The 12,098-nt window shown below is 37.4% G+C and overlaps 1 protein-coding gene across 8 annotated transcripts in view; it reads right to left on the bottom strand.

Moving 5' to 3' along the window:
• Window positions 1-12,098, bottom strand: part of ADGRG6 (adhesion G protein-coupled receptor G6) — a 138,844-nt gene that overhangs the window by 62,703 nt on the left and 64,043 nt on the right. For 5 of the 8 annotated variants that reach the window (XM_024739404.1, XM_024739401.1, XM_024739402.1 and 2 more), the window contains exons 3-4: window positions 9,930-10,271; window positions 7,059-7,682 (exon numbers count right to left, since the gene is read on the bottom strand). In XM_024739404.1, the coding sequence (XP_024595172.1) occupies window positions 7,059-7,682; window positions 9,930-10,271 (966 nt within the window). Of the gene's footprint in view, window positions 1-7,058; window positions 7,683-9,929; window positions 10,275-12,098 lie in introns of all 8 variants that reach the window. The other 3 variants (XM_024739403.1, XM_024739400.1, XM_024739405.1) reach the window with 1 other exon arrangement.

A 12,098-nucleotide genomic window follows, 5' to 3' on the forward strand; every position in this document is an offset into this window, starting at 1 on the left:
TGGTTATTACTAGCAGACAGAATTACTGAAACATATACCAAGAAGGCAGTGAAATGGTCTGGGAACCCAGGTGGCATGGCATTACTGGAATAGGACATTTATAGCAAATTGGTAGGAATGATCAGATATATAGGTAATGGACAGCTTGTGGAGGGCTTTGTAGAATGCAGGCACTGTGAGTCTCCGGACTTTGTGTCTTTCTTCCAATGGCATATCCCACACACATAGTCGGTGGGTCCTCTGAATAAATTATTGAATGCGATATGAACGACAACATTTTGAACTCTTTCTTGAAGTAAACGGGAAAACAGTGAAAGGGAGCTTGGTGAGAAAATTGACTTAAATTTAAAAACAATCACATTTGAGGCTCTATAACTAAAAGACAGGCGATATAAGAAGCATGAATAATACCAATAATTCAGGCTTGATATCATAAATACAGTGAGGATAGACAGAAAGATATGGATACAAGACATTTGAAGATGGACTATATAGGATTTATTTAGTGACTAACTGGAGAACAGAGAAAGAAAGGGAAGAATAGAAGAATTTTTCTGGTTTCCAACTTGAGAAATTGGTACACAATGATCTCATAAAAGGACATAGTAAATACTGGAAGAAAAGCAAACTTAGGTGGGGTAGGCTAAACAGTACATCCAGGAATAGGAACTGAGGTACCTGTGTGACATCTGGTACAAGGTGTACATGTTTTTGTAAGAGGCCTAGCCAGGAAGCTATAGATGTGTCTGGGATCACCTGAGCTAGAAGATTTGATGGAACCATAGATATTCTTATATTTAAGTTTCAGATTAAAAGAAAAAAAAAGAGCTATAGATCTGAGAAGACAAAAACAGCTCTTGTAGAAGGTGATTTTACAGAATTCAAGTGAACAAAGTTTCATGGAGGGTGTGGCCACCATCAAGTATACAGAAAGTTCCAGAATGATAAAGACTGAGAAGACCCTTCACTTTGCACTGGAATTTCGGCAACAGCTCTTCAGTAGAAGAAATTCTCTTCAGTAGCGTGGGAATGATGCACTCTAGATTTCCAATGTTTGAGAAGTGAATGCAGAAAGAGGAAGCTTGGCTACGAAAGGAAGCAGAGATGGGCGGGCGGGGCGGTGGGGGGCGGTGGTGTGTGTTTCCGATTAAACACTTAATCTGTGTACTATGGAGAAAGAGCACGTGAGGAGGTAGAAGTTGAAGCCAGCCTAGAATTTGATCTTGAATGTTTTCTGCCCATTATTCCTTCCCATCATGTCCCCTTCTTGCATGACCTTACTTCTCCTTTAGGTATTTATATTTTAGTAAGGAACTTCTGAAAACTAAAAAGCTTTTAAAACTCAGAATGACTGAGGAAATCTCAGCCACTATAACATGCAAGAGAGGAGACCCATGGACTGAGTTTTTGTGCTTCTCAAATTTCACTCAATGTTGGCAGACAAAGGCTCCTAAGGCCACTTCCAGCGCTGATACAATATCTCTGGAAGACAAAGGGAGATAAGGGGACAGCATTGTGGGAAAGCAAGTTTTCAGGCTAACTACATTTCCACTGCAGATATCAAAGAGCCGAGAGGTGGAAAGAAGGAGAGAAAATCAGGAGAGTTAGGATTGTTAGGATTTAGAGTAAGATATTTAACAATTTTCTTTAACATTTCATCAGTTTCGTTGTATGGTAGCAAGTCTAAATTTCATCATGTGACATGCTTGTTATGGAAAATTGTAACATTTACTGCTCAGTATTAAACTATCAGTTGTTCCTTCTTGGGTACTTTTAGTTTAGCAAATCGACATTGCTTTGTAAATACTTTATGAACACTATTTTATGGTGATTCAGTATAGCAACAGAAATTAAATTTGAAGCATGTTTCAGTGAAAATGGTTTGAATACAAGGGACAACTTTAATTAGAAAGGTCCAGAATATTGATAAATGAAATCTTACATTACAAATATACCGAATTACATATACATAAAATATTAAAACTGTGCACAGACTTTTTATTTGTACCCAGTTCCATCTTCAGCATATCTACATAGAAAAGTCATTCTCCCAATCAATTTTTCTAGGTGGACAGATTTACAAACCAGAAGATTGTTAAGGAAAAAGAGACAATTCTTTGTCTTGGCTATTAATATATTTATCATTAAGGAACTTTTTTCAGATTGTGACCTATGTATATTCACTGATATTTGTGGATACCAAATATTTAAAGGTATTTACGGTTTAAAGGTATTCACTTAATATTATCTGCAAAATTTAAGGTTTAAAGGTATTCACTTAATGTTAACTGCAAAATTTAAAGTCAAATTTCCTTAAAAAAAAAGTAATCTCTAAGAAAGGGCAGTAGACGAAAAGCTGTAAAGCTGTTAATCTTTCTTCTCTACTTTTGTTCTTCCAAAATCTTGCTACTGAAAGGAGTCAATATTTACACAAGTTGTAGTGAAAAAAGACTGAGTAGCCAATAACCCATCTCACACCCAACTTAATGACAATCCAAATAACAGCTGACAGAGCTAAACTCTCATGTGAGTTGCACTAATAAGACAAATAATAATCCCTTTCAACTCCTTCTTTGCAGCTGTTACTAAATTGAATTTGGTTTTTTTCATAAATATATTTAAAATAAAATTATTTTTGGATGCCATTTATGCTCATAAAGAGTTTGGGCATCTTCAAAGAATAACATCCTTTGTAAAGATGAGTGATTTCATCTTTATTATTTAAAAAAAATTCAGTCATCTAAAAATGCTACACTCAGTAATTTGTTAGGAATGAAAGGAAGGAGCCAATAGTGAATCAGAGTTTTATGGCTGTGAGGGACAAAACTGCAATAATTGAAAATGAAAGGGTAGGAATCCAGGAGTTGATGAAGCCTTGGTAATTAAGTATAAAATTTCAGAAAGGAAAACAACAGTCGGTCCAAATCCAAAATTTTCTAGAAAAGAATTAACATCAAGTTTGGGTACTTGTGAACTGTGTCTTATCCCTACATCCACGGTGGTTAATAAATGGAAGTGATTAATAAATGCTTGTTAAATAAATGTAATTTGTTTGAACTTAGACTCTTCATTGAGTTACACAGAAGCACTCAGGAAAGAGCAGTCATCAGTAAAATAAATATAACTGGTATAGAAGGCACTATCTGTACTTTGTGAAAATTGATGGACATTAGCCAGTATCTAAACTCGAATCATAACGCAGGCAAATACTTGCACTTATGATTAAAGAGTCCGTTAGGGAAACTGCCTATCCACGGAGGTTATAAAACTCATTATTGTTTAATAAAATTGTCCTAAGAAAAAGAATGATGATATAAAATGAAAAGGAATTGCTGCTAAATAAAGCATTTCTTTCTGAAAAGGACTGACAAGATTAACCATGATTAAAAAAAAAAAAAGTGCTGGAAATTTCCTAATTACGTATATTCCCTAACTATACTTAGAACGGCATAGGAAAACAAAAGTCCAGTTATGAAATTACTAAAACATTTATTAATAAAATATTGATTTTATTAAGGTTAGGATATTTAATATTTGAAACAAACGACAGGATGCTTTAATGTTGAATGCAGTCAGTTCTGTTCTACCATCCTATTTTCATATTAAAATTTACTTAGCAATAGACCTTTGGAAAAATCTATTCATTTTCTATCACAAGTTGACTCTGGAATGAAAGCTCATATTTAACAGACATTGTCAAGCCAATGGAATGTTAGGCATGAAATTCTGTTTTCCCATTGGCTACTGTACTGACCATTAGTTTTGGGAAATTACCATTACCAAAAACAGCAAGCCACAGCGTGCTGGAAAAAAGGAAAGGTTAAAATGTTAATAGAGCATACGTTTTTTCACTTATTCAAGTTTCGCTTAGCTAACAAGCTTAGATATAATCTCTGATACAGGTATTTCCTGTCAGTTAATAAGTGACTTGAGTTCTTCAACTCCCAAAGCTTATGATTAAGCAGCAGGAAACTCCCTCTCCCGTTATTAGTCCTGATACACAGTCCAGGATATCTGACTGTACGGAATGGGGGTGTTTAGCGTCATTGTGGAATGTCAAGGAGATGACTATAAAAGTTAAAGGAACTCAGACACTGACTCTGTAAACTTGTGCTACTCCTCTGATTGAAGTCATTTTGAAAACTTACCAATGGCTGAGCTCCACGAGCACATATCTGATGCTTTCCAGTAATCGTAAGGCTTGGAAAGGAGCTTTAAAAACCGTGTTAAAGAAAATATGAGGACTCCCAAGTATAACCCCTGGGCACGGGGACAGGAGACGAGAATTTTAGCCCACCAACTGCCTCGGCCATTTATGTTTTCTAAGCTTCAGTTTCCTGCCCTTTATAAAGTGAAGGGCGTGGCCTAAATTGGGATTCTCAAACATGAGTGCCTACCCAGGCCAAAGTCAATCTACCGGGGGCTGGCGTGGGGAGAGTATGGAGGGTGCTAAGGGCCGAGGGGACCTGGAAAGCCCCTTCAAAGGGGGTGGTCACCACTTAGCTTAAGCTGCGTTGCTCAGGCAGAAACACTAGACTAGTGTTCATTTTTTGTTTATCAGAGAATCCAAACATTCATTTTTATGTGAAATCAAATTTTTTAATGTTGGAAATAAATCATTATTTAAAAGCATTGCGTGGAACAAATGTTAATAAATGAAAACAAAGCAGTGCTGCCACCACCACCTATGTCTAAGGGCTAAATTAGCCCCTGAGGGACTGGTCTATTATCTCTGGCCCAGAAGATCTAGCAGGTCTTTTCCAGTATTGTCCAAAGTGTGTGCTTCAGAAAACTAGACCCTTTGATTTTATCGGTCTAGTTTCAGGGGTTGGCAGATTTTCTCTTAAAGGGCCAGACAGTGAATGTTTTAGGATGGTGGGCCATGTCATCTCTCACAGTCAGCTCTGCAGTTAACACAGAGGCAGCCACAGGCTATATAAAACCTCATGAGCATGCCTGTGTTCCAATAAAGCTTTATTTACAAAAACATCCTAGTTTGCCAACCCCGGGTCTAGAGGATTTCTTAAAATAAGTTTAGGAATTCTTGTATACTACAGTCCTCACATTTTATCATATTAAGGTATCAAAGAAGCACTGCAGGAAAGAAACCTTATTTTGTTTAATACAAATACCATGCTAATACCTGGGAAAGCTAGTGTTTTGGCCAGCAGTGCTTTCTGGCCCGAAGAGACAGCTCTTGGACCTTTGTATTCCTCATCTTGGCAAGAAGTGACTCGCCTATTCTAGCACTACATCTAATCTTCTAGTCCTGCCTATTCTGAAAGACAGTCTAAGAGAACACAGTTCTAAAACTGAACTTTCTGACTTCAATTCCTGGCTTGGCCACTTATTAATTAAATGACCTTGGATAAGTTATTTAATCTCTTTGTGCCTCAATTACTCATCTGCAAAATGGGGTTAATAACAAAACTTACATCATGGGATCTATGTTGTAGGAAATAAGTTACCATGCATAAAGCACTTAAAACAGTACCTAGTACATAATATACATTCAATTTAAGTATTTTGCAACTATTAATATGACTAGCCAAATCCTTTTTTCTTTTTTTTCTTTTGGCTGTCATAGTCCTCAAATATTGACCCACAGGAAGGCAAATATTAAATAGTCTATATTATGAGTTTTTAATAATGGCCAAGGATATGATGAAAACAGGTCCCTAGACTAAAGATAATCACCCTGAACATAGGAAGTACACCACTACCCTCTCCTCGCTGTTCACCATGCCACACCAAACACACACACGTGATTTTCTCAGTTCCCTTGATGAATGAAAGACTTCTTGGGAGTCCCTGAGGGTCGTTCTCTGTAGCTAATCTCAGAATGAGAGGATGCTGGGAACACCACTAACTCTTAAAAGTTCCAGGGTCTCCTGGAACAGGGTTGTGGTTTACCCTCTTTCCAACAGCCCACAAGGAAATACCTCTCAAAAGACATCACATAACTGCCTCCCACCATCTTCAGGAGCACTAGGGACCACACGGAGAGATGGGTGGCCCACAGAGGTGTAGGTGACAGGAGCCCCCCAGGCTGGAAGGGCAAACGCAGGTCAGGGAAACAGGGCAGGTGGCCTCAGGTCTTCACAGTGGGTCCTACTTTGTTGAAAGTATTGGGAATGAAGCTCTGATAGAATTCCCTCCAAAGTCACATACAAATGACTTTTGAATATTAGGCCCCTTCTATCCCTCCTTTATTGACAGTTATCTCTGTGACTAAAAAAATGTATATTATCAACACCTTAGATTTAGTCATGATATTGAAAATTGATAATGAAATTTATACTTTTTATATTTGACTCAGTCCTACAGTAAAATAAGGACTTAATTGACTTATGTGCACAGAGAATAACTGCTAGAAGTTTATTTTCATATAATTTTTGTAACTTAGAATTATTTCCCTAAATATTTTGCAGTTAGCTACTCAGAATAATATCACATTTAAAGTCTCCCAAAGAGCAACCAGAAAGACAAGAGTATTTTTAACAAACAACAAATGCTCATTTTCAAATAAATGGAGAAAAAAGTTAAAGAAAATTGATAATCCCTGATTATCAAGATTTTCCATAAAATGAACAATCTTTAATATTGGCTAAGTAAATACCATTTTTTTTTTTTTTTTTTTTTTTTTTGGGTAACTCAACCACTGCGCCACCAGGGAAGCCCTGTAAATGCCCTTCTTTTAGGTGGTGGTTGTTTAAGTAATGCTCTGGAAATTTCATTCTAGGATGACAAAGGTCAGCTTTTCACTGTATCATCTTCATGATTACAGACAGTAACTTATTAATTTCTTTTGTTTTAGTCCTGGGGTTAACATTTCTATATGAGACGCAATAATTATACACAATTGTTTATATTAGGTATAAACCACGTGATATTTTATGATACAGGAAAAAGTTAAAAATGGTAGGACTAAAGCTTTGATTGAATATGTATGGCTGGATAAGCACACACATATATGTGTGTCTATATAATTTCTTGTTGACAAACATATTCATAGAACAATGGAAAAAAATTAAAGAGTGACTATGCCAGAGACTTACCACAGCTGAGGTTGCTTTCAGCTTTCAGAGCTAGGGTTGGGATATTCCAAAAGTCATTTTGCCAGTCCACCACATTCCCTTTCACATTGCAGCTGAGGTTGAAGAGGATTTTGGAATTCATGGCAAAATTCCAAAGTCGAAAGTTATAAATGTCCCCTTTTAGAGAGGCAATTTCATTTTGATTGGAGCCCAGCAACAATTTCCCATTCCCAGGAATAACTTTACTAATGGTAGAATCACATGAAACTGCCCCATAGTTTCTTTTGAAATGTACACCAACGTATCCCAAAGAATTATTCCAAACGATGCAGAGCTGCTCAAAGCTTTCTGTGAAAATATCTTCCTTATCTTTTACAGGTAACACACTGTTTAGTAAGCATTTTGAGCCAGAAATAGATAGAAAGTAGCCATTCTTGGTCTTTCCGAAACTGAGCAATTGTGTGAAGGATGCATCTGAGTAGGAGAAAGCTGTCCATTCGTTGTCTTCCTTGCCAATTTTGGTTGCTTCAAAGCAGAGTGTGAAAGCTCTGAGCTCTGGAATAGAGACACTTTTTGCAAGAGATACCTGGTAAGTATCTAGCATCTGGGGTAAAATGACCTTTTGATTCCTTAAGGACACGGCAACTAGGACAAAACACAGTAACAGATAAAGCCTGTTAACACCAGACATGGACTAATGAGATGCAAAATGTCTGATACAGCCAACCCCTCCACACTCTCTACTAATTGGCTTTTACCCACCCTTTGTCCCACACTCTCCTCCTTCTCTGTCCACCACTCTCTTTCACCAACCCAGTACCTTATACCAATAACAATAAGAAACCCCACCCATTTTTAACTCTAATCACCTAAACCTTGGCTCTCACACCTAAACCTTCCAGTTATAGCTGCCAAGGTGACAGGCTTTTTCTTCTTTTAAATCCCTGATTTGGGTGTGGGGGGGGGGTAAATTAAAGAACCTACTGGTTTCAAGAAAGTTCTGTTTATACATTATGATTTTCAAAACTATGTTTCTTTTCAAATAATTTCTAAACATAATAGCTAATAGTTCCATTTTTCATTAACTTTCACCCTTCCCAAACATTCCTGTGCTACCCTTTCCCTTCAGACACCCCATATCTTACTTGTCTTCCCCATCACCAGGCTATTTTAGGATCAAAGGCAAAGACAATTCCACTGAGGAGAGGGAGTCGGGTAAAAAAACAAACAAAAATGGCATTTTAAGCTATATTTCTTTTACATCTGGGCATGTGAGCTAGTTTCTGAGAGACAGTAAAGAGCAGTGGTTAAAGGGCAGACAGTGGAGCTCCCTGCCCAGCTCTCCCACACAGTGCCCTGTGACCTTGGGCATGCCACTCTACTTTAGCTCCCTTGTCCATAAAACAAAGGGAAGGGCATCTATTATACAGGTGGGCCATAAGAACTGAATAACTTAATCCCCTCAAAGCGCTGGAACAGTATCTGTGTCATCGTCGATATACAGCTATTACTGATTACTAATATAGATCACTATAATTCTGTGCACGGCAAATTCAAAATAAAAATGCTTTAGCCTAGGCCTTCTGTGACATATCTAAAATTATTACGTAACACAATAGATTTAGCTCTGTGCTAATATTATAGACATTGTGAAGCATTATGTACTGATTTGAGAGAGAAGTAGCTCTCCCCCAAAATACTGTTCAATACTGGCTTTATATGAATACTAGTTTGAATATATTTTAATACATACCAAGAATAGCTCTATAGTAATAACGTCATTTTAATATAATATTCTAGTCAAAAATTCATGATGGAATCTAATAGAATGATTATTTTTTAGTCTACTTCTTATATATAAAGCAGTTTCTAGGTCTACTTACCCAAAGGGATACTTATACAATATGTAACCAGTATTCTACATGCGTTGTTAAAATAAGAAGGCTGGAAGGAAATATGTCCATCAACAGTTTATTAGTGGTTATGGCTGGCTGGTAGATGTACAGGTAATTCTAATTTGCTTTGCTTTTTTAATTTTCAAATTTCCTACAGTATTTTATAACATTAAAACATTATTTGAAAAATTAAAGCATGTGTGTTTCAATTAACCACATATATATCTAATGTCAGTCAAAAACAGTAAATAAAGCTGAAACCAAAACCACAATTTGTAATAATAATGGTCAGAATGGTGCCTTTCTCTTTTGTTTCTTTTTTTGATACATAACACCTACTTAAGCAGCTCAGAAGGAAAAAAAATGTATAACTAAATCTCACAGTCTCAAAGCTTGAGTTTTCCTTAAGGAAAGACTGGCTTGGAGAGAATGAGATTATTTAAATGTTCTGATATGCCGGAACCCGGGAAATACGTCTGATAAAAATATATTTCTTTCCTTCAATTAGCCATTTTCAAGGGGCTTTCCTCAGGCTCTGCTGTTTATTAGCTTCAGTTATACATAGCTCTTTTTACATTTAAGTTTATATGTTTATTTCCCACATTTGTCCCCCTAGTTCCTGAAAAGGGCAACATCTTAAAAGCCTAAAATAAAAGGATTTCTAAATAAGAATGTTTTAAATGTTTGACGGAGAGACGTTAGAATTACAGATTCAATTATTAGCTGTGGGATATCTACAGGGTCTTTCAAGCAGCCTTTAAATGTTCTGTATATAAACAATATAAAAGAATTCAGCTCTACTGTAACCAGATTTTGGATCTGGTAACTCTATCACTAATGAGAACGTTCAGAGAACACTAACAGATTCTTGCCCTTAAATTCTAATCCTAATCATCCACATTCACATAAAAGAGCATAACTGTCTTCTGGTCCTCGTGTTTATTGTAGAACAGGCTAAATGAAACCAGAAGGTTGGCGCTGCCTTTGGTTTACATACCTCTGATGTAGCTGGCATTGAAACCTTTCTTCTGGATGCTAAAGTCACTTGAAAAGGACACATGCATTTCATTCGCACTTGAGTTAAATGATAGGCCTTTGGCAGTTGCTCCACAAAATTTAGTCTGGCTCTCTATATTATCAAGGAATAATGAGTCATAAATGCAATTGGGAGCTTCTTCAATGTCGAAGTCATTAAACGTTATCTGAATGATATAGCCCGCGGGGGCTCGGAGGGTCCACTTGCAAGCCTGGCTGTTCGGGTAGTCGTTAGGGTAGCACGGAGAAGTAAAGGTCCCAGAAGGGTTGGAGAGGACAACCCTGCAGTTGGCACATCCCCACGCTGCTGGGCAAACAAAAGAAAGACAGAGAGAAGGGCTGGGATCAGAGGCGTGTAATTAATTACCCAAGAGTACCACACAATGGGGACAATCAAACAGTAAACATTTTAAAATACCAAAATATAATCATCAACATTAAAAGGAAAATGAAACCATCTCAAGAAGAAAAAGAAAAACCAAGAGAGCAACAAAAAGTAAAAGAAAAATACAAAATTTTAGAGCACTGATTTTTTAAACTGGGGGCTCATAAATGCTGAGAATCTGATAAAAGTCAGGGGAACTCCCTCCAGTAAAGTGTACAGGGGCCACTGCCCTTGGCATACAATTTCAGGGAGTACATGAGGCCTCAGGAGGCAACACTGGATTTCACATAGGTACACTGACTCAGATGAAGAATCTCTACTCTACAGACTAACTGAGCTGGGGTGGAGGGGATCTTATAGAACCATAAATGTAGAACAATATTACAAACCATGGAAGAGAAACAGGAAATAAATGTTTAAAGAGAAAGCTAGCTACCAGTACAAAAAATTCAACAAGTTATCTTCTGGCAGATTGTAGTTTTTTCTAAAATTCAAATAAACAGCATCACCTTGTATGTGTGAAGCACTTACAGTTTTGTTTTGTTTTGAATTTATTTATTTTATTTTTGGCTGCGTTGGTTCTTCATTGCTGCATGCGGGCTTTCTCTAGTTGCAGCAAGCAGGGGCTACTCTTCACTGTGGTGCGCGGGCTTCTCATTGCGATGGCTTCTCTTGTGGAGCACGGGGTCCAGGCGCACAGGCTTCAGTAGTTGTGGCTCGCAGGCTCAGTAGTTGTGGCTCACGGGCTTAGCTGCTCCGTGGCATGTGGGATCTTCCTGGACCAGGGCTCGAACCCGTGTCCCCTGCACTGGCAGGCGGATTCTTAACCACCTGCGCCACCAGGGAAGCCCAGTACTTACAGTTTTGAAAAATACTTTCACTTCTCCCGCTTGTTTATTTTAGTTGGTAATTATATACCTGTGCGATTATCTTATTTATTCATTCATTCAGTGAATATTTATTGAGTGCCTGCTACATGCCAGGCACTATTCTAAATAGTATATACCAATGAGCAGGAAAGACAAAGTCTCCGTCTGAATGATTCTTACACTTCAGTTTTGGACCCAAAGATAAACAAACAATAATGTAATGACAGATGATAATAAGAGGTACGAAGAAAAGTAAAGCAATCAATTATTTCTCAAGTAGTACTTATCCAGGGCCTGGTCACCAGCTGGATCCAGAAACCAAGGTCTACTGTCTTTCTATTTAGTGATGCTTTTGAAATTAATATTCATGTTGTTTTTAAACATTTGTATAAATGTAGGCAGCAATGTCATTTATCCAACATTCTGGATAAATAAACTGTCATAAAACTGACACATACACTTTCTAAAAGTAAAAGACTTCTACCATGTTAATGGAACTCACTCTCAACTTACTGTGTTCTTCCCTCTTTTACTGAGTTGAGTAGAATGAATATGCAATGACTTTTCTTGAAAACGGTAGTTAGTGCAAGTATTACTTATTCTTCTATGATGCAGTGATATATTCAAGGATTTAGATGTGTTATGCTGCTAGAGTTAGGTTTTTCTTTTTTCCTTTCCCTGTGGCCACCTTGTGTCATGCAAGGGTTTGCTTTGCCAATTCTGCTCCCCAACCATTCTAACTTGCCCTCCCTCTGGCTCTTTCTCTCTAAGTCTCCAACATCTTTTACAGGGCTGAGGATAGACAGAGAAAACAATCTATGATCATCAACTGTTAGCCAGATGTCTTTTTTTTTTTTTTTTTTTTTTGGGGATCGGG

The sequence above is a fragment of the Neophocaena asiaeorientalis genome, unplaced genomic scaffold (genome assembly GCF_003031525.2).
Source record: "Neophocaena asiaeorientalis asiaeorientalis breed wild unplaced genomic scaffold, Neophocaena_asiaeorientalis_V1.1 scaffold162, whole genome shotgun sequence".
NCBI lineage: Eukaryota > Metazoa > Chordata > Mammalia > Artiodactyla > Phocoenidae > Neophocaena > Neophocaena asiaeorientalis.